This window comes from Engraulis encrasicolus, chromosome 13 (genome assembly GCF_034702125.1).
Source record: "Engraulis encrasicolus isolate BLACKSEA-1 chromosome 13, IST_EnEncr_1.0, whole genome shotgun sequence".
NCBI classification, from domain to species: domain Eukaryota; kingdom Metazoa; phylum Chordata; class Actinopteri; order Clupeiformes; family Engraulidae; genus Engraulis; species Engraulis encrasicolus.
Genome location: NC_085869.1, coordinates 15,376,668 through 15,399,621, shown reverse-complemented (window position 1 = coordinate 15,399,621; position 22,954 = coordinate 15,376,668). Strand labels below are relative to the sequence as shown.

Sequence of the window (22,954 nt, the reverse complement as noted above, 5' to 3'; positions counted from 1 at the left end):
TCTCTATCTCTCTCTCTCTCTCTCTCTCTCTCCCCGTCTGTATCTCCCTCTACTGTACCTCTTTCTCTATACTGCGCAGCAACTGAATGCGGAGGTAGAATACTTGATGAAGACGTCGGACCTGCTGGCTCTGAAAGGCGGCGGCGGCGTCCCCGTGAAGGATAAGGAGAAGAGCGAAAGAGTCGGCGAGCTGCTGCAGCTGCACCAGAGAGTGAAAGACAAGATGACGGAGTATGACAGCGTCCTCAGCATGGCTGTCAAGTTCAATCAGCTCCACGAGGAGGTGAAAACTGCTTTCCGTTGCACTTCTAGACTACAGTAACTGCACGCTTTCTAACTTCTATGAATATCAATGCCAGGAACAAAAAAAGTTTTGTGGAAGGAAGGGGAGGATTGTGGAAACTTTTATTCATTGAAACAAACAAAAAGGAATAATAATAATAAAAAAAACAAAGGAAATGTGGGAGTGCATCAAGAAAGCCAGAGAAGAAGAAATGTCTGGCATGGGTTCGGTTGCTGCCACTATAGCAGATGGCACAAAGGCGACTGTCGCCAAACATTTTGTGTGTGTGTGAGAGAGAGAGAGAGAATATGCGCCGATTGTTCGGAGTGCACTCAATTATGCCCAAGCTAATCAAACACTAATTCGGTAATTGGCTCTTCGCAGCTGGATAGCCTACTGTTGGCGGAGTCCGCTCCCAGCGCGTTCAGCGAGGCGAGCCAGGCCAAGATCCAGCTGACGCAGCACCAGGAGAGGCAGAGCCACGTCAGGCACTTGTACAAGCTCGCCATCTCGCTGGGGGCTGATATCACCGCCACGGTGCAGCACTCGGTAAGATAAGTGTGCAAGATGGATGTGCTCGCTTGGTTGCTTGCTTACCTGGGGTGAGTTTCTCAAAACCAAAGTTGCTTACTACATTAGCTACTTTGTTGCTTTCGATGCATTTTCACATTGGCAACTACCGAAGTTGCTAACAGGCTAACAACTTCCCTTTTGAGAAACTCAGCAGGCAGGGAGTGCACCAAAACAATGCCTTAGCTCAGGGGTGCATTTTTCGAAACCAAACTTACTACATAAGCTACTTACATGTAGTTGTTTTCAATGCATTTTCCCATTGGCAACTACCGAAGTTGCTAACAGGCTAACAACTTCTCTTTCGAGAAATGCACCCCTGGTTTGAACTACAAATGCCTAGGCTCTGGTTTGCACATACTGTACTGTACATGCACAGAGTGAATTTTGAATGAGGACGGTGGCATGACAAAGCATACAATTGCCACAGACAATCCAGTTCAGTGTGAACAGATTTATGTTCTTTCAAAGTAGATGGGAAAGGGATTGTCAAGCAATTAGCGAAAAGAGAGACCGCTTTTCACATGTAGTATGTTGTCTTTTTAACGTGATAAGTAAGAACGATTATGGTGCACCCATATAAAACAATCCAGTGCTCAAGTAACAAAACTATACAAGACTGTTCTGTTTACACTGCTTTGCTTCAGTCATGTCACAAAGTGACCCTAATGGAGGTTACAGTTATCAATGGCTGCATCATGAGCAGGGCTGTAATGGGATGAAAAAGCAGGCCGGGCATTTTCAGTCACAACCAGTCCACCAGGCACTGAGAGAGACAATGAAGCCTTTGAGATTTAGTAATCTATTACAAGCTATTTTGACCACAACAGCCAAAATGAATATTGAAATCTGACTCGGAGGTCAGTTGTAGTGGCATGAGGACTGATACCGCTAAATTGAGGGGAGGACCAGGCCAAAATCATCAACAGTCCACCGGGCAAATGCCCTGAATGCCTAATGGCCAATCCAGCCATGATCATGAGTCCTGCTATTTCCCAGCATGCCCCGCTCTTGTCTGTCCTGTTACCAAGGGCTTTCAACATGGTAGACTAAGATAAGTTGTACGAGGACGTGTCACCATTGTAACAAAGTGGAATCAGGTCTGGTCTCCTAAATGAGCATGACTCTATTCATTGTCCGAGGGTATTTTCACACTTCGTCCCCTTTTAAGTGAACGAAACTCAGTCGTCTTTAAATGGACCAAAAAGTGAACCGACAGCAAAAGGACTCAGTTCTGTTTTATTTCATATTGTGAGAGTATTACAAAAAGAGCCGACTGCTCTTTCTGGTCTCATTAGACTTTTATGGTGTGTCAGTCCTCTTTTTGATCTCCATATGCACAGAAAATGCTGAGTCACAGGTCTGAGTTCGCGTAACCCATTGATGCCTAAAGCACCTGTAAAAAAAGCTGCTGAATGCCTAAACACATTTTAGAATAGCAGAGCCTAACTTTACATCAGACTGAGTTTGGTTCACTTAAAGGGGACTAGGTGTAAAAACACCCAAAGGCATTGACTGAGCCGATATAACAAGTCCTCCTCCTTCCCAGCATGCCTTGCGCTTCTCAGTGGCGCGCCTGCAGGAGAAGCTGGAGCGCCTGGAGCAGAGCAGCGTGACCTGGATGGCCGACGCCCACAGGTGCGAGGAGAGCCTCACCGGCAACCTCCACTACTGCCTCTTCAAGGAGGAGATCAGTGAGGTATGGTAGGCGCACGCACGCACGCACGCACACACACACACACAAACCATGAGGAGAGCTAGCCTCGCGACCCATCCTACGTACTTCCGCCAAAGGATTGGCTCCACTACTGTAGTCTGGCCGTGCTTCTCTGTGGAGTGCCTGGAGCAGTAGAATTTTGATCGCAACGCCCCCCCCAGAAAACAGCCAATAATCGAATATGCCCCCCACGTGGGGACGAACGGGGGAGGACGCTCGTGACAATGACGTACACATCTGCGCCAGAGCCATTTGGTCTGCGCTATGTTGTTGTTGAGTAACTGCCAGCGATTGGGTGAGAGGTGTCCAATAATTTCAAACCATAACTGAATGCAAGCTTCCTGCTTCCTACAATTGCTTCAGAGCAAACAAATGCCAGACCATAAATACGAAATGAAATGGTAGTATTATGGGATGGTCAGGACCAGGCTAGAGGAGAGCCTCACCGCAACCTCCACTACTGCCTCTTCAAGGAGGAGATCAGTGAGGTATGGTAGGCGCACGCACGCACGCACGCACGCACGCACTCAGGCACACACACACACACACACACACACACACACACAAGCACCCACAGGCACACACACACACACACACACACACACACACACACACACACCAAACTAAACCTAACCTACCTAAAAGACTGATATAGCACTCCTACTCAGGGGATTCATCAACACGACAAGTCTCATACTCTCATACACACACACACACACACCAAACTGAACCTAACCTAACTAAAAGACAGACATAACACTCCTATGGTGGCTGGCGGCTGACCCACTTTCTTGCTGCCCACTCACTGCGGCCGGCACACAAACGCACATCCAGGCCTGTACTGGGACCCAAAAAACAGCCTTGGCATTTTTGGCGTAGACCAGCGCTTGACACAGCCCCTATGTCTTCTACAATATTATGATTGGGGCAGTCTATTGCCTATATTAAGGATGGACGAATGGGCTACCCCATCTAAGTCGTAGGCTGGTCTTTAAAGGCAAAAAAACAGAAATGACAACAGAGCAACAGACAGACGGTCCTAGGAAAATGCCCTTTATGCTAGATTACCAGTCCAGCCCTGCGCACATCAACGCCAACACCACCACTTTGGGGATTCATCAGCATGTTGAGTCCTAGCTTGCTTCAGTGATAAACTATGATGTCCGGCAGCTCACTGATTTGCACCCACCACCACCACCTGACTAAAGGACTTGGTATACGGTAACTGTAGCCCACATGGCTATCGCGATTGCATGTCCATGTGAGACTTAAAGTGATACTGTCCCATTTTTGGAAATAGGCTCATATTACACCTCCCCTTGAGTTAAATAATTGAGTTTTACCTGTGTTTTCAAGGGGAGGTGTACTATGAGTCTATTTCCAAAAATGGGACAGTATCACTTTAAGTCTGGCTAGACAAGCCAATTGCAACATTTCATTTCTACAAAAACTCCCCTGAAAAAGAGAATCAATTTTCAGGATTTTCAACTGTCTTGGGCCGTGTTTAAGGCGATGACGCACACACCAGTTCAATGTGTATGTAGGCTAGCAGCACGCTTGACTTTTGATGAGGTGAGTCCCAGCCCTTTAGCTCTTTACTTGGCTGATAACTACAGTATGATGTCCAACGGTAACTCAAACCCCCAACCCTAACTAAAGGACTGGAAGAGCCCTTTATGTATGGTGCTGCACGTTTGGCTTTGTATTGTGTGTGTTTCTCTCCCCCTTTCTCTTCCCCCACCACCAAACTTCCCAGTGCATTATTTATAGCTCGGCTGGCAGCCCTTGTTAATTTTAGGTTGTGGAGTGTGATCTTTGTCTCCAGCGCCGCCTCTCCCCTAAGTGACACTCTTGGACACTGCCATTTGTCTCCTGTCACTCGAGACAGAGACAGGGGTATGGGGTGGGGGTCCTCTCTCTTGCACTCTGTGTGTGTGTGTGTCTTGTCCTGTCTTATCACACACACTTAGCGGCCAGAATAGCCAGATCCCTAGAGATTATGAGTCCCCCCATGGGTGGTGCGTAGTGTGACCCCATGTGCTTCAAATGTGCTTTACCATTTTATTGTATTTTATTTTAGTGCTTGCTTTTATAGACATGTATATAGCACATTTATATGTATTGCCACATCTTAACAGCCCAATTCATTTTGCGAGCATGCACTGGCCAAATCATACCATGAATTCGATGTTTATGCCAATGCTTCCTCTGGCAGCATCAGCTAATGCTATTTCAGGGCTAGGCCACCTCCGTCAGTGTTGCAGAGAGCCGCTGCTGTGCATTTGTTGTAGCACATCTCTGCTTCCCCCTTGTGGCTACAGAGTAGAATTTGTTTTCATACTTCTGCCTTTTTTTGCTAGTAGTAATTGCACAAACTGTACAGTCAGTCAGTAGACTACATCAGTTTGAAATTCATTTTTTCCCCTCCATACAAGTTGTGTTTGTAAGATAGACAAGTTGTCAGACACAATGTCTTTGTGTCTGGGGCTCTAAGTAAAGTAAGCGTCTGGCAAATAGGGTTTGTTGTAACGTGAGAAGAGAGATCTGGGGGCCTGTGAAGGGACCACCATGTAATCACTTGAGCCGGCACCATGCCCTCATGACTTATTGTGCCTCGCTTGATCGGGTGTTCACTTGACCCCCCCTGTCCAATCAGCTGACGGCTGGAACCTGATTAAGGAAGCTGAGGAAGATCTGCAGGCCGCTGTGCTGTGTGCGGTGCGGTTGATATTAATAAATTAAGTGGGGCTGTGCGGTCTATTTTTGTGCTTGTGATGTCCAGTAGGCCTACTTCTTAGCACATTATCCCATAATCAATCTATGTTGTTGCCCAACAACTGACATCCATCCATTCCTCAAAGGAAGCTCTACTGCCATTTAGAATTTTCTAAGGTTCAATAGCAGTAGACCACCTGTCTAGGTTTTAAAGATGTTTCTCAGTTTTGTTTTCTTGTTTTTATTTGTTTGGCGGGTTATTTTTTTAAACAAGATTAGTCTAATGAAATTACTGTCAGTTCATTTGAACCAGTTCAGTCAATAGCCTATGTCCATGGAGCCAAGTTACATGTTTAAACAGTTTACCACCAGAGGGTGGTAAGGTGTAGAATGGTATTAAGGTCAATCAGGGTTCTCATAATGCTTCAATTGATTGACTCTCTTAACTACTGTACATGGTATCTATTTCTGCTGCCAGGACACAATGTGTCCGACAAATACTATAATATACTGACTGAATTCAACATAGTGGTATGTGTTGAATTCAGTGTTCAAAAAGCTTTTATGCTTTAGGACTGTAAATGTTCAAGTTATAACACACAGGTGTCAGGTAACACTTCAGGTCTTCCCAGCTGTCTTGAGGGGACTCAGCACGGCATCATGATGTCACTGACATTGCTGGAAAGGCCGTAAGAGTTAATTTGGGAGAATGCATAGACTTCTATGTACTAGCTTCTGTGAAGCTAATGGACTGTCATGTCAGGGATACTTGATGCGCTTGCTGATTTTACATCCGAAAATGTGCTCTGAATAATGTAGTTTTTGATTTAGACCAATTGCTTTCCCCATTTTAACTGTTATTCAACTTATTGTTCTACCATGTTTCAGTAGCCTATAGGTAGTGCATTCTTTAGGCAGTTGTGTTGTTTTTCTACTGGCTTTCCTTTTTAAGACATAGACCCCCTGATTCTCTATGTACACAGTACCTGGTAATATCTATCCACATCCAGGTAAATGGTCAGTCTGTGTTGGATGTGACTCAACAACTCAACTGCTCATCTGTCACTTGACCAGACATGCGCTTGCGTGTCCGCTCTGTGCTGAGGGCCTCCTCCGCTCTAACGCCCCGGCCGGTGCTGCCATCAATATGCATGAGTAAACAGGCTGACATTTCAGCCGGGGCAGTTGGCGCTGCTCGTCAGGCCTAGTTGTGCGCTGGTGTGACAGCGTTTGTGTCTTACAGGTCTCAGAGGTCTCCTGCAGTGCAGAAGCACAGGCCCTGAACAATTTGGACCATTTTTAACATTTCAAGGCCAAAATATACACATGCCTGTTTTGATGTTCTACCCTGGGAGGCAATTACCATGGTTGACTTTTTTTCCATTGGCAGGAATGGATCCAATGTCTTGGTACTTGAGAAAACTAATATGACGGAAATAGTATTGGACAAATGTATAAATGTTGTGGTCCAGTGATTTTTTTACAGACAATAATAGTCATATAAGACATTTAACATATTGGGCATTTTACAGTTTCAATAGCAAAGGATTTTGTACGTATTTGTATTTGATTTACTTTTGACAATGTATCTTGGATTTGCCAAAGCCTCAGCCCAGGGGTTGGCTCGTCTGTACTTTGTAGTCTGTGTTGACAAAGCCGGCCAACGTCACTCAAGCTAATTGCCCATCACTGGACAGACGCATGCGGCAGCTGCCCCTTCAACTGACCCCCTCAGCACAACATGAGGAAGGTGATGAGGTTTGGGGGGGATTGCCTAGGGATTCTTTTTCCTACAGCCACTCACACAGAATCATTCTGTATTTTTGGGGCCATTGCACTCCCGCATACATGTGCAGTTCCATTGCCATGTGCAGTTGCTCCTCTCTCTGAGGGCTACTAAGTAGAGAGGGGCGGAGAGAGGGACAGAGATAGTCATAGAGAGAGAGAGAGAGAGAGAGAGAGAGAGAGAGAGAGAGAGAGAGAGAGAGAGAGAGAGAGAGAGATAGTCATAGAGAGAGAAATATATATATACACACACACACACACACACACACACAGAGTATATATATATATATATATAGAGAGAGAGAGAGAGAGAGAGAGAGAGAGAGGCAGTAGAGGTAGGCAGAGCGAGAGAAAGAGAGGAGATAGACATAGAGAGAAAGACACTGAGATAGAGACAGACTGAGAGAGAGAGAGAGATAGACATAGAGATAGAGCGAGAGAGAGAGAGAGAGAGAAAGAGATAGAAAGACTGTTAGAGAAAGAGAGAGAGAGAGAGAAGCCTCTGGCCTTCTCTTGCTGTGTGCGTTAGTTGGTTGAAGTCCACAAGTGCGGGTTACGAGCCATGAGCCGTCCCAAAACAGGCTCTGGGATCCAGGCTGCAGCTGTCCTTGAGTGACACATGAGCTAGTCATCCGGAGACTCCGCACCGCGGCAAAAAGCCCGGCAGGCTGGACGAAAATGGCCCCTCCGAATAAATCACCCGCTGCCAGGGGCATTAAGATCGCTAAAATAATCTCCTGCGACTAAGTCCAACCCTTGCTCTGTTTTCATGCCAAAGAGCTCAGATGCTGCCTGCCCTCCTCTCCCTTCCCCTAGCCTATAGTTTCCATGTTCATGAAACTGGCCTGGTCAGCCATCTTAGATGCACACACACCATGTTTACTTTGAAAACATTGGAAATTAATGTGTAATAAAGGGATTTTAATACAACATCTATGAACATCTAGCGTAATTAAAAAATAATTATTAATTACATTTGTCTTTCTTTTTCCTTAGCTGAGAGAATCTTTCAAAGATCTCAAGAAGAAGTTCAACAACATGAAGTTTAATTACATGAAGAGGAATGACAAATCCAGAAATATGAAGGCAGTCAAAAACCAGATACAACAAATTGAAATATATATCGAGAAACTCCAGGTAAACATTTTACTGCTTTTATTTTTTAATGGTTGCTGCAACTTTTCTTCTCTCTCTCTCTCTCTCTCTCTCTCTCTCTCTCTCTCTCTCTCTCTCTCTCTCTCTCTCTCAACCTACTAGCTATCTCTGTATGTCTGACCATGTCAGCCTTTAAGATTGTGACAGACACCTGATACCCATAGGCTATTGGTCTATAAAAGTTATATACTGCCCTCTCAGTACATGCAGTTGTGCCATGGACATGACACACCTACTGGACTACACTGCACTGCACTGCACATGATACGATATGATAAACTTTCACTTCACAGCCTTTGCACATTCCACTGCACACTGCATACATTACATTACATTTGGCAGACACTTTCATCCAAAGCGACTTACAATCCAGGAGTGAGTTTCTCGACAACATCATTGCTAACTAAGTTAGCAACTTACTTAATAGCAAGCAATGCAATATCCCATTGGAAACCTAGTAGTAAGTTGCTAACTGATTAGCAACGATGCTTTCGAGAAAACGGGGACCAGGACAATATCATCATAGCATACACCACTTGCGTACGTAGGTGCTGAAGGTGAAGATGTAACATCGTTGCTAATTAAGTTAGTAACTTACGTACTTAATTGCAAACCTACTAAAAACCTACTTAATTGGAAACCTACTAACTTGTTAACTGGTAGGTGCTGAAGGTGAAGATGCAGACGTTCACCACCAAAGTGTCGAGCAGCACGGAGAAGCACCTGATTGGCAGTAGCCCACGGGAGATGGAGGATGCCGTCAATGAGCTGCAGAGACAGCTGGGCGACTTTGACAGGACGGTGGAGGAGTACAAGCAGAGCCTGGACATGACTGTCAAGCTGCAACAGGCCGTGGAGGAGGTGGGGCTTATTACATTACATGAAGGGTTAACACTTTTATAATAAGGGATGCATAAAAAGCATTATAAAGACTTAATAGTAAATAATTATCTAATGATGAACTAAACATGAAAAAATGTTGGTAAATGAGTGGGAAATGTTATGTTAATATTTTATATCTACCAAACATTTACAATTTTGAAGCTGCAACAGGCTGTGGAGGAGGTGGAGCTTACACAGTACATGAAGGATACATGTGGACGAGCTCATGACTCATATGATATATATATACTGTATATACTGAACTAACACTTTGGTCGGTGGATAGTATTTCACTTTCATATAACAGACAAGTCGATAGGTCATGAGTGTATTAATATAAGCATTGGCACCATTAGACACCAATCATTTTCATGTTAATCATTTTGATTAACAATCGGAAGCAATAAATGAAATAGCCAGGCACTTTCGTAATAACCAGATCTAAGAGCTTAATTTTCTTCCAACTGTAAAACCATTTTAAATTGATAAAAGGCTAGAGGAGAACAGATCACAGGATAACACATCTCCTCCCACAGAATTACATTTGCTTCGAAACAACCATATAACCATATGACCGTACAATCCATATACAACTCTAATTCTATTCTTCCCAATCTTCAGTACCAGTTCTGGTGTGACGAGGCGAGCGCCACCATCATCCGGGTGGGCAAGTATTCCTCGCAGTGCAAAACCAAGGAGGCCGTGAGCGTGCTCTACAAACAGTTTGAGAAGTACGTCTGGCCCACCATCCCTCAGCAGGAGGAGAGAATAAGCCAGATCACAGAGCTGGCTGTCCGCTTACACGGTGAGCCGTGACGACTTAGTGTACAGACTCGCACAGTTCAGGTTACGTGTGTATGGCCAATGTATCTACTATGTCACACACAGCTGTGCGGGGCTTGTCAACATGGAAATCACACTATGGAACTCTTGTCTGTGTCTGTCTGCGTGTCTGATCTACGTACTGTATGTGTTACTGCAGGACCTGACGAGGGAAAGAAGTATGTGGATAAGACCATCTCCAAGCACAATGAAATTGTCGAGTCAATAAAAGAGCTGTGCAATGGGCTGATAGACCTGGAGGCGAAACTGGAGGTCAGAATAAATAGATTGCGCTGTCATTCTTAATTTGCTGTTTTTGTTTACGAGGGGACAAAGTCATTTAGAGTGCTAAATTGTTTACACGACACTGCAGGCACAGGCGTCAAAGGAATCGCCCGACATAATAGAGCGTGACATTCCTATTCAAGTGGAACAACCAAAGGAAACGGCAGAAAATAACAAGACACAACCGCAAGACTATATTGACGTGGTAAGATAAACTGTTTTGAATATTGTGAAGAGTAAACTAAACACATTGCCTCAGAACAAAATCCATTGATACAGTACGTTGATTGGTGTCAACACTGTTGCCCTATACAGGAACAGTCGGAACCGAAGGAAACGGGACATACGCCTGAGATCACCACACCGGGACACGATAAGGACAAAGATAAAGATCAAGATAAAGAGATTCCGTCAGTTAAGAAGGTCGAGGTGAAGCGGTCTTCTCTTCGCAAGAGCCGGAGTCAAGACCTGCCCGACAAAACCCAGGCCCAAGCAGTGCCAGGCAAAGGGGTGTCAGAGACCAGAACCTACACCCAGGAAGAGCACTCCTCCACCAGCCGAGTGGAGACCGTCACAGGGAGGTCCATGGTGGAGAGAAAAGAAGAGCATCACTCCACCATCACCCAGAAGCAAACCTTCAACGTGTCCAGCTCGCCAGTGGACAGGGACAGGAAGGTCCACATCCTCAGCCAATCACGAAGCAACTCCCAGGAGACTCCACCCCCAAGTGCTGCTCCAACAGCGCCAAGCTTCTCAGACATCCAGAGAGAGTTCCAGCTCCACAGGAAGGACAGGGCAGGACCAGCCCCCCCGAAGGCTACACAGGAGAGTGGGCACACTGAGGCACAGGTTTGTCTTGTTGTCAAATGCTACTATCGAAGGAGGAAGTTACAGTACAGTCAGAGAGAGTAGAGAGAGAGAGGTTCCATTGGCCCATTGTTTCCGGGTTCTATTGTCGCAAGGGGGGATCCCCCTTTAGGCAGACCTAAGCAGACCTAAGGACTGTTCTATTCAATGCTCATGACACGCCCCTTTAGGCAGACCGGAACCTGGTTATGTTAGGTGCCCATAGCAACCTATTACATTGGCATATCTCTATATACTTAAAGAATCTTTAGGAGGTGGGAGGTTAAATGATCAGTGGTCAAGAGAGTGGATGAGTAGGGTTTCTGAAACCATCCCTGAGTAGTGACTACTCCTGAGATCAGAACTTTCAAAACGAGCCTCTATTATAATATTTGCTAAACCACAATGAGAATCCTAAAATGTCTTTTAAGTTAAATTAGTGTCAATTTGGAGAAAGCATAGCAAAGTTTTCCAAGCCTGTTTGGCCGTTGATATAATTTGCTAGGGCAACCATGGCCTAAAAGTTAGGAAGGCGGTAGAGAGAGTATTGCAGGTATTGCAGGTTCGAATCCCACCCTTACCTCTCCCAACTCCTCCATCCATTGCTGAAGTGTCCTTGAGCAAGGCACCTAACCCCACATTGCTCAGGGGACTGTAACCAATACCTTGCAAATAATTGTAAGTTTCTTTGGATAATAGTGGCAATACTGCATTTATGGGCAGATGATATATAAGTTGTCAAAAACCGTATTGCACTGTTACTTACAACATACACATAACTCCTATTAGCTGACTATCTGAACTGTAACGATACAGAATGCCATGTTGCCATGCACCTTTGTGTATCTATTTTCCCTTGAACAGGTGGAAGGTCACCCCGCGGCCGTCGTGATTCCAGTGCACCACTCGACCAGTGACGCAGCCACATCCGCCGCATCCGAGGCAGACCTCCACCACGACCACTTGACCGAGGAATCGCTCTCAGTCGTTTCAGACGAGTACGACTGCGCCTCCCCCGACGACATCTCCCTCCCGCCACTGTCCGAGACACCCGAGTCCAACCTAGTCCAGTCGGAGAACGACCTAGAGGACGGCTATTGCTACAGCTCCCACAGCCTGCACACGGTCAACCAGTACAGCCATCAGTCCCAGCACTCCCACTCCCAGCACTCCCAGTCCCACTGGCACAGGGAGTGGGTGACTAGCCAGACCGAGAGCCACCCATCTCCCACCGGTGGCAGTGGCGGCGGCGGCGGCCCGGGCACCAAGTTCCGCTCCGAGTCCTCGTCGTTCGTGCAGAGCCCCCTGACCGTGCCCACGCCAAACCTGGTCTCCAGCACCATCTCCAGCATTCTCAAGAGCAAACCGGGCACCCCGACCCACCACCCCAGTGTCCCTCCAACTGGTGCCGATGGTGGCACCATCTCCCATCGCCACCACCACCAACACCAGACCCAGTCCCTCCATTCAGTGCATGAGAGCCGTGTGAAGACGCAGGAGTCGTCCTTGCATGAGTCCCGATCCTCCGGCCGAGGGGTCGCCCCTCCTCCTCCTCCACCTCCCCCTCCTCCTCGTGCCCCCAGTAACACGCATGCAACCCCCTTCTCCTCTGCCCCTACCTCATTAACCCTAGAGCAGGACCCAGACATTTGCAAGCCCACGGCCATCCGTGAGGAGATCAGGCTACCCTCCTATGGCAAGGTCGTAGGTGGGAACCTGGCGCTGGCGGGCCAGGGCCCCTGCTTCTCCAGGCACATATCTAACGCCACGGTAATGGAGGGCTCGCCAGTGACCCTGGAGGTGGAAGTAACTGGATTCCCAGAGCCTACTCTAACATGGTGGGTAGCCTACAACAAGCTGGATCCCGCTTGATTGATTTGAGCACTTTTGATTAACAGTTGTTTTTGTTTTTCAAAAGCTACATTGCAACTCCACTGCAATCTAGAGAATAAAGTTAGAAATTTAGAGTTGTGTTCATGCATTCTTTCTAGTTGAGTTTTTTTCCTCAAATATTGAGTGGTTAACGTTTTTTCCCCTTTTGGGAACACCCGGTACTTTGCAGGATTGAGATCAAATAGGATGAGAATAAACCCCAAAGGTTCAAAAGCCCTAGAGCAATTTCTTTGTATGCCCAGGAGGATCACCCACAGGATAAGACAAAATAAACAGTTTTGATTGCTTTTTACTCTAGTGTGCACGCTGCATGTTTTAGAATTAAAAGAAAGAATGTAACCATGAAGAGTGTTTTTGGTGTGACTTGTGGTGTTCACTAAACATTTACTTACGATGTCACTAGACTTTTGCAGCCATTGACTTGATTTTTTAACTCTGATCAATTTAAAACAATGTTTTTGTACTACTAGTAGTTTATTAGAATTCTAAATCCGCCTTCATTGCTATCTATGTTTTTGGTGTCTGTTTTTTTATGCATTTTTTAACCTTCATTTCACCCTTTCATTGTGTTGCTGTGCTGTGGTGTTGTGTGACGTTGAACATTCACTCTCTTGCTCCAGGTTCAAGAATGGGCAGAAACTCGCTGCCGACGAGCACGTAGAACTGTCCCAAAAAGAAGGCAAACATGCCGTGTTCATAAAGGCCGCCGCCGAGGGCGACGCTGGCCTCTATGTCGTTGAGGCCACCAACTCGCTCGGCACAGCCACCTCCACCGGCGTGCTGCAGGTGACAGGTAAAGACTCGGGCCTCGAGCTCGATACATTCAAGCTGGACTGGCACACCTGCTTTGGCACCCTGTGCTTCCTCCTCTGGCTGCTCTATCTGCTGGTGTTATGACGGAGGGAGAAGGAGAAGGGAGAAGGGAGAAGGAGGGAGCACAAGAAAGCTATCCTTCACTTCAATGACTTGACTTACAGCACCACCCAACACCACCCCCTTTCCACACCTCTCTTGTAATCACACCCCCCCCTTACTTCCTCACACCTCAACCTTACACATACACATGCGCGCGTGTTCACTCATACACACACACACACACACACACACACACACACACACACACACACACACACACACACACACACACACACACACACACACACACACACACACACACACACAAACACAAACCTGCAGGCAAACACACACACACACATACACACACACACACACACACACACACACAAGCACAAACCTGCAGGCAAACACACACACACACACACACACACACACACACACACACACACACACACACACACACACACACACACACACACACACACACACACACACACACACACACACACACACACACACCTCTGCCTAAACCTCTACTAGGGAGCACTTCAACACCCCCCACCACCCACCACCCTTTCCTACACTCTCCTCAACGCCACCCCTGTTCACTCAGTGGGAGTCTTGTCTTGCACTGTTCTCTGAATAACTTTAAATGAACTTATGAGATATACATATATTTCCTTGCATTTAAAATAATCAAACCATGTACTTTAGGGAGTTTCTGACAAAATCCACTGGAAAAGGTATTGTGTCACAGTATTCAGGTTATAGTTCGTCATTCAATGGCGTCTGAGGAATTTGATAACCGTTTTTAGTATTGAGAATTATGATAGTTAAAATGGTTTATGGTCATTTCTATCCTGAATCAGAATGGAAATCTCTAAGCTCTATTTTGAAATAAAATGTTACACAAATGGTCAATATTATTACTGAAACAGTTTTACAGTGCAAGCACTGGACTTTGAAATATTAAATATATTATTTAATGGTCATCTCTGCTGTCTGGTTTAATTTCACTCCCACTTATAATGAAATTGTTGCTTTGTGCTTTAACTACTAATTACACTTGTGTATCAGTAATCAATGTATGTGACTGAAATTGATGCATTAGTCGTGAGCAGGCAGGTACCATACTTTTAATATGTTCTGATAAAAAGATAATATACTTTTGTGCAGTTGGCTAAATTATTATTTTGTTAAGTTCAAGATTACATTCATTTATTTAATTGCAAATTCAGCTACAAAAGAATAGCGTGAGAGTATATCTATGTTACGCTTAGCACATTCTTTTCAATTATATCCTCTAAGAGCTGCTGGTAAGTATATAGTATATGAATGTAAGATGCATTATAATGTCCTTCACTGATGTCTGTAAATGAATTAATAAACATGGTTTAAAAAATAATCCTCACATTGTGTGTGTCAATTGCACATCATCACTCGTGCTGTACAAGTTGCATGACTCCCTTAATAAACCTTTAAAGACGCCCTAATTATCACCTTCCTGTTTAGTCACCACCACTTCCCCATTCATTAGCAGTCCCTACTACCCCACCACCACAGTGTTTTCCATCGGCTGTATCTGTCTTGTACATAAGTACATTTGTATTTCTCAAACTGCTCACATGTAGGAAAATCCACATTGCGTGTGTCAAGAGACCACACAATGTTCCGCATGCCAGACGCAAATAGCTAAGTCTGTTGAACTGAACTGTTGATGGGACCTGACTTATAACAGGCTGGTTGGGAGCTGGTTGGGTAAGGAGGGCAGTTGAGAGGGTGGAGGGGGTGGGGGGAAAGGGGTGAAAAGGGGGAAGCAAATGCGACCTAAAGACTCAGCGAAGGCAGGAGTGCTACAGCTATGTTATCACAAACCTGGGCCTGGGCCCTGCTCGGGTTTCAACCCAGTGAGTGCTCGCCACCGGCGTGCCTCTGTAGAGAGGTCTCTCCTGTGAAATATCCCCTGCTATGCCTGTCAGCGATGGAGTCACCGGCAGGCTATCATCCCACATGCCATCATTATTTATTTTATTTCATTTTTAAAACGTTCTATAGTTCAGGCCAGGCTAGAAAATAAAAAAAAATGTTCGATAGCTCAGGCCTGGCTAGAAAAGAAAAAAAGAAAAAAAACACCTGAAGAAGTGTGTTGAGAATTGTGCCACAGTTAAGGTTCTGTGTGAATTCTAATACGACTTGGAAAGGTATTTCACAAGAAGTGATTTGCACGTTTCACTGCCAGAAAACAAAACATTTGAAAAAATAAAATCAATAAAATCAGTAAAATCAATCTCATCACATCAGTATTGTGAAACATTTCACAATGTTTTTTTTCAGGGGAGTGGAGGATACTTCTAATTTGCTACAAGTACTCTAGCACCTGTACATTTTTGAATGTGCATTTTGGGAGGGGAAAGACATATTGCTGAATTCCATGCCTTGTACATAGTTATTGAATAAATGTTTTATGGACTGTTTGTGAGGGGAAAACTCAATTAACTGGTGTAAATCAATTAACTGGTTTAAATCACCCCGAAACTTGAATTCCCAGTGAGTGCAGACACCCCGCACTTCCTCTCAAGACTGGAGGACAAGGATTTATTGGTGGGAGACGACCTGATCCTGGAGTGTGCCATCTCAGGAAGACCTGTGCCTCAAGTGCTCTGGCTGAAAGATAACAAAGCTCTGGCTTATGGAGAAAGCTCGGTATGACATTTGGGAGGATTAATCAGAGTTGTATACTGCCATGCAAAGGCAAAGTGCAGTAACTATGCCAACATTGAATCTGAGAAAAAGGCCTTCAAAGCCTTGGTATTAGGTTGGATGTTGTAGTTCCAGCAAATTTATCATAGCAATATCTCTAAAACGGCACAAATTTGGACCATAAGGCTTTGTCACAAGATAAAGGAGGTGTGATGAAGACCATTTTCAGACGAAACTCAGTGTAGACAAAATATGTAGTTCCTGCTCTTTGCCAGTAGGAGTAGAGGTAGAAGTACTCCAAAAAATGTCATTGCAACACTAGCGATATGACATTACATGGTTTCAACTTTGTAATATCATATCATAAAGTGTTGTAATTACATCTGTCAGAGCACCTCTACTTCTACTTTATACAACTCTGGGATTAATTCGTGTGCTCAAAGGATTGTCTTTTGACGTTACACTGTTTTATCCATTTTCATTTGTCTATTTTTGTAAGTCTTAACTGTGTCTGTGAAGCACTTTGTGGTCACCTTTTTTGTGTTTAAATGTGGGACCAAAATAAAATGACTTGACTCCCTCTACTGCTATGCCTCACTAAGGCATTAATTGATAGCCATTTTCATTCCAATTTATTTTCAATCATGGGTTTTTCTAGTCATTCAGGGCTTCAAAATGGCACCTGCCAACCAGCCGAATGCTGGTAAAACTTGGCTGTGGCTGGTAACAATATCAGTCTCACTTGCCACTTTGACAGGTGACTTATTCTTTGGTATGACATATCACAGTAGTTGTGAAGCAATTTATTCTATTAAAGGTCAAGAAAAGATATTGCTTTAGCACTTCATACTTTTTCTAACAACAAAAAAACAAAACAAACAAACACTGTGACTAGATGAAAAACGGAATGGCTAGTGACTCAGAAAAACCACCAGCCACAGTGGCTGCTGAACAAAAGCCCTGTTATCAAGTCAAGCGTTATTATCCTTTAAAAACAAAAATCTTGGGCCCGCTCTAATCTGTAATAATCATGTGTGTGAGTGTGTATAAGTGTGTGTCTATAACACCTACCAAATCACATGGCATGACAAGAAGAGAGACAAAAAGGATTAAAGTAAAGTTTGTGGTTACCAGCTAAATTGACAAACGGACTGCAATCTTGCTATGAGTACAATACTTTGTGTAAAAACAAATGTTGATTTTGTTTCATGTTTAGACTGAGACCCATGTCCTGCTGAAAAGGGGTGTTGTGTGTTCTGACTCTGGTGAATACGTCTGTGTGTTGAAAAGTGACCTGGGAGAAGACTGCTGTTCTGCAGTGGTGGTAGTCAGAGGTAAAGTATACTATATGATACTGTATTCTGGACAGAGGTGTCAAAAGTAGAAGTAAATGTAAAAGTGAATTCACGGTGTAAGTGCAACACTAGCACATGTCATGATATTACATAGCTGTTACACCTCTTACCCCATTGTACCTAATGAGGTAGGTAGACTGTGTTGTTGTTGAAAAACAGCAGTCAGCTGATCGTAAGACAAGTAAACAGGTGTACTAGTTCCTCAGATAAGTTTCCAATATTGGAAGGAAACTGTGTTAATTTTATTCACTTTTACTTTTACTTTTGACATCTATGATGCCGAACACATGCTGAGCTAATGATAATCTCAGTCTGAGACACCCAAGCAACTTTTGTTTACGTTGCAGATTGTGGTGAAGGGACGACACAGTCAGCTGCCCAAGACCAAGATGAAGTTACAGTTTCAAACAGCAACCAAACTATGAGTGAAGAAGACAAAGGACACGCTTTAGAGTGCGAAGAACAGGAGTAAGGAGTAACAAGACACAAGTGTATTTAACCATATACAAATTGCTGCCACTCTTATATGGCCAGTCATATGGTTGAACACTGTGCTCTTCTGAATATGCAGTAGTCTTTTTTGTCAGCATTTGAGTGTTTGTGCTGTTGATTAAGAGTTCTTGACTGGATTTCTTTTTTTTTAAATTAAATATCAACTGAAGACCTAAATGTAACTAGTGACCACGATTTCTTGCTTTTTGTGACTTTTTGTGACATATGTTCTATAATACGTTTATAATGTAGGCTAAGTTTAGCACTGCATACTGTACTTTACAATGTGTGCTTCTTCTTGTTAATGATGCAAAGTAGGCCATGGTTGACTACATTGACTCTTGTATGGTAAAATGAATGAAAGAAGACTGCTCCTCATGGTGGGTAGACCCCAAATTGGAGTGACAAGCACAAGCATTCCATTTGTTCTTTAAGACACAAATGGTATGTAGCTCTGTAGATGAATCAGTACAATGAGTGTCTGAAAGATGTCACATCATAATGTCTAACTTTCCCAAATAACTTTCTGAGAGGAACCTACATTATCCACCCAAGAACTGTACCCACTTTCATTAAAAAGTTTACTGTTATTGAGTGACAGGTGTGAAGTTGCATAAAATGGCTGCTATATCCCAGGATGCATTTCGGGAGGGAGACCAATAGGGTGTGTCCCTGCTCAGATGATGCTGGCTGCCTTGGGGGGTATATAAAGTGAAACAACCATGTTAGCACTTCTGAGCAGTTGGAGCATTCCCAGCCTTGCCTCGGGTGTAGGGATTGCAGGGAAAAGCAAAACTACACGGCAAAGACCCTGTGTAGTTTTGTTTTTTGGGTAATTTTGAGGCCAACCGTTCTCACATTGGATTTTCTGAATCGATTTCTGGATAAGGAGATTGTTTTAGAAGATTTCATACCTTGGGCTCCGTCCCTTCAATTCTAGGCACTCTTGTGACACAAGTAAGTAAGCTTTGCTCTGTAACACTTTATGGTATATACACAATTTGTCAGAGGAAGGGATCCCAGCTTCCATTGCTTTGTATTAAAGTAATTAATTATCACCATGCCATCTTAACCGAAAGTAAACTGACAGAGCCACAAGAGTGATGACCTTAGGGAACTTAATGAGTGTGTGATTGAAGATTTAAGCAGCTGTCTTGCATTAATGGGAGTTTTCCCCCTTTCTCAAGGTTATTATTTGGTGCAATGATTCAGAAAAGCCAAGAATAGACCCTGATAGCATTAGAGTGGTGTCCCAGCTGGGCCGCAATGTCTTTTTAAGGGAATCAGCGGTAGGGCTATCAGTTGCACCTCCAGCTATGTGCCACATGGTGACTGTCACTCAAGCTTGGTACAAATTATTTTTAGACTCTGCCTTTTGTGAAACCTAGCCTTGGGTCCCTTTGGATGCCTATGTATTCAATATGTTTTACTTTTAAACAATAAATTGCTCCTAATTGTTACGATGCTCTCTGGGAAGCATTGTGAAGAAACTCTTGTTGTCTGACTTGTTGATTGTGTGGGAAGTTGAAGTTTTGCAATGAAGATTGGGTGTATGTAACTTGAAGCAGATGGTTGTGGTCATTTCGGTCTGTTTTTAGAACATTAACCTTGGTGTCACTATTTCATCGCTACTCCTAGGAACTTATATATATATTCTGTACATTTTGCTATAGAAGGTTTTTGACTAAATTTAATTCATGTGCTGTTGTTATTTTTAGCTGATTCCATGAACTGGATAATATGATTTTTTTTTACATATATGATTTCAGCAAATGCAATAATGGACTTTTGGTGTTTGATAATGGTATTTTATCAGCAGCCTGTTTTATAAAGCTGAATTTGAAGCAATGAAATGCAACGTTGTTGGGAATTAAATGGACACCCATTGGTAAATGAGAAACTAAAGCTGGAATGTGTGCTGATTTGAAACCCCCCATAAAGAAACTGCTTTGGTAACAGGCCAGCCAACGTTATGTGAGGCTGCCACTGCATTTCAAAAAGCCAATGCTATTTTCAGTAATGGCAGCACACTCCAAGGACTGTTTTTGCCTTGTTCTCACAGAGTGATGTTCTATTATGTGATATTCTATTTAAGTGATGAGTTTGATCTGTGAAATAGTCTTGGAATATCAACAGTTTGTTTTATGTTTTATCATGACTTTAATGGAACATCTAAATTAACAACCAATGTAGTTACATTACATTACATTACATTACATTACAATGGATTTGGCAGACGCTTTATAACCAGAGCGTCTGCCAAATGCAATGTAATGTAATGTAACTACATTGGTTGTTGTTTAAGATGTTCCATTAATGTCATGGTGAAACATAAAATGAACTGTCGATATCCAAGACTATTATTAGTTATATGTCATACTATAGCGTTCATTTTGAAGCCATGTCTCACGAAAAAAAGAGTAACCCAGAAGACTCTGGACTCAGTTTAATATGGTATTTTATCCTGAATTTTGTGAGACATTAACACATGTGGATAACACAGCAGGCGTGTGGAATATTAATGATTTGTTCTGATTTAAGCTGCTATTGCTGTTAATACCAGTGAACAGTAAAATTTTATGACTTTCATGAGAGCAGAATCCCTCAATGCGAATCTCTTTCGTATTCATATTATTTACTGGGAAGACATAAAGCTATAATTAGATTTTCACAGTCTGTGGGCCGTGGGTGTCCTTCCCCAGAGGCAAGAATTGTTAATTGAGTGTCAAATTGATAAATATCAAACTCTGGCTTCCAGTTGTTGCTGCCATATCTGTTGGCTGTCAATGGATGCTTAGTGTGAATGTTTGGCCTCCAACGCAGACCCCATGGAGCCAACCAGGGCTCTCTATCAAGTGACAGGCCTCACTAGACGAGGTGCAAAGCAGTGTCATAACTGCTAAAAATATCAATGGCGATTGGTAGCCATTTTTTTCTCTACAGTACAGTATTTCTATTTTTGGTGATGATCAATTGTGTGTGTGTGTGTGTGTGTGTGTGTGTGTGTGTGAGAGAGAGAGAGAGAGAGAGAGAGAGAGAGAGAGAGAGAGAGAGAGAGAGAGAGAGAGAGAGAGAGAGAGCAAGAGCCAGAGAGTGTGTGTGTGTGGATGTTTATTAGTGTGTGTATTGCTAATGTGTGTGTATGGTTGGTAGCAGTTTTGGTAATTTGGCGTTATGATCTGCATTTTCCACCAGGGTGCCTACCAACATGTCAACACAGGCGCCAACGTTTATACAACCGCTTCAGAGCGTTGTGGCACTTGAGGGTAGTGCCGCAACGTTCGAGGCTCAAGTTAGTGGTAAGGGCCTCTCCATTCATGCTTCTTTGTGTGTCAGTTGATGTGAGGTAAACGTGTTATGAACACCTGGCCTTGGCTATGACTTCATAAGCATTGTAACACTATACATATGATGCCATCTGATGTACTGCAGAATATCATATATCATGTGCATTGCCACAAGGTCTTTCTTACACATTCAATGAACTGACAGTAAAAATACAGCTGCTTGCAAGAAAGACGTTGTCCATGAACATTGTTTTTTTTATCAGTATTACACCTTGATTGGGCAAAGGTAACATTGCGAATTAAAAAATAGGAAATAATGTATTATTTGTCCCTACTGTTATGCTGACAAAAGGGCTTGAATAGTGTTTGATAGAGCTAAAGAGACTGTGGTATATTCTATCATTCACCACACTATCACTGTTGCCAAAACTGACATGAATGTCACTCACAGGTAATCCAGTTCCTGAGGTGAGCTGGTTTCGTGATGGCCAGGTTCTTTCCGCTGCCGCTCTGCCCGGCGCACAGATCTCGTTCAGCGATGGCCGCGCTGTTCTGATGATCGCCGCCGTGACAGCCGCACACAGTGGAAGATTTTCAGTGAGAGCCACCAATGGCGCTGGACAAGCCACTAGCACAGCTGAACTCCTTGTTACAGGTGAGAAAAACTCTTGTCAATGCCAGGTCATACCCCTGTTAAGACACACACACACACACACACACACACACACACACACACACACACACACACACACACACACACACACACACACACACACACACACACACACACACACACACAACTTTGGTGGCCAAAAGACTCTAGGCGCACAGAATAGAAACTTAATGAACCACCCGCTACAGCACTGAGGTGAGAAGGCAGTTGTAAAATGTAAACGCCTGCTGCTACCAGTCAGCAGGCTCCTTATCCTCTCCACCCCCAGACACAAACAACAGAGCCCAGCATGTCTGATTAGAGTTGGCAGCGTGGCAGATTCTAATGAGAGATTCAGCAGTCAGCTGGATAAGGACAGGAAACATGCCAGGCCCGTTCTCAGGGCCGGTTCCAGTCAATTTGGTGCCCTAGGCGAGCACCCCTCTTTGCTTTTAGTGGAATTAGAAATTGGCATGTGTAAACATAGTGTCATATATCTGATAGAGCACAGCTGATCTACTACCTACATATGTACTGAGTGCCCATTAACAATAATTGACAATATATAGCTTAATGCTTTATTTCGCTTAATGTTCTAATTCTGTGGAACTTGCCGCCCTTAAGACATTTGGTGCCCTAGGCGACCGCCTGGTCTGC

The 22,954-nt window shown here is 43.9% G+C and overlaps 2 protein-coding genes across 52 annotated transcripts in view; both read left to right on the top strand.

The window, feature by feature from the left end:
- The window catches only part of ccdc141 (coiled-coil domain containing 141), a 46,955-nt gene extending 28,470 nt beyond the window's left edge, over positions 1-18,485 (top strand). The window contains exons 16-29 of one of the 2 annotated variants that reach the window (XM_063213244.1): positions 80-283; positions 668-832; positions 2,403-2,552; positions 8,067-8,207; positions 8,889-9,086; positions 9,729-9,912; positions 10,090-10,202; positions 10,303-10,419; positions 10,530-11,063; positions 11,925-12,898; positions 13,574-13,746; positions 16,360-16,514; positions 17,728-17,845; positions 18,214-18,485. In XM_063213244.1, coding sequence (XP_063069314.1) covers positions 80-283; positions 668-832; positions 2,403-2,552; positions 8,067-8,207; positions 8,889-9,086; positions 9,729-9,912; positions 10,090-10,202; positions 10,303-10,419; positions 10,530-11,063; positions 11,925-12,898; positions 13,574-13,746; positions 16,360-16,514; positions 17,728-17,845; positions 18,214-18,338 — 3,351 coding nt within the window. In that variant the 3' untranslated portion in view covers positions 18,339-18,485. Of the gene's footprint in view, positions 1-79; positions 284-667; positions 833-2,402; positions 2,553-8,066; positions 8,208-8,888; positions 9,087-9,728; positions 9,913-10,089; positions 10,203-10,302; positions 10,420-10,529; positions 11,064-11,924; positions 12,899-13,573; positions 14,804-16,359; positions 16,515-17,727; positions 17,846-18,213 lie in introns of those variants that run through there. The other variant, XM_063213245.1, reaches the window with a different exon arrangement.
- Positions 18,486-19,082: 597 nt separating this feature from the next.
- Positions 19,083-22,954, top strand: part of ttn.2 (titin, tandem duplicate 2) — a 178,736-nt gene continuing 174,864 nt past the window's right edge. For all 50 annotated transcript variants that reach the window (XM_063213163.1, XM_063213153.1, XM_063213196.1 and 47 more), the window contains exons 1-3: positions 19,083-19,315; positions 21,554-21,657; positions 22,097-22,300. In XM_063213163.1, coding sequence (XP_063069233.1) covers positions 21,567-21,657; positions 22,097-22,300 — 295 coding nt within the window. In that variant the 5' untranslated portion in view covers positions 19,083-19,315; positions 21,554-21,566. The remainder of the gene's footprint in view (positions 19,316-21,553; positions 21,658-22,096; positions 22,301-22,954) is intronic.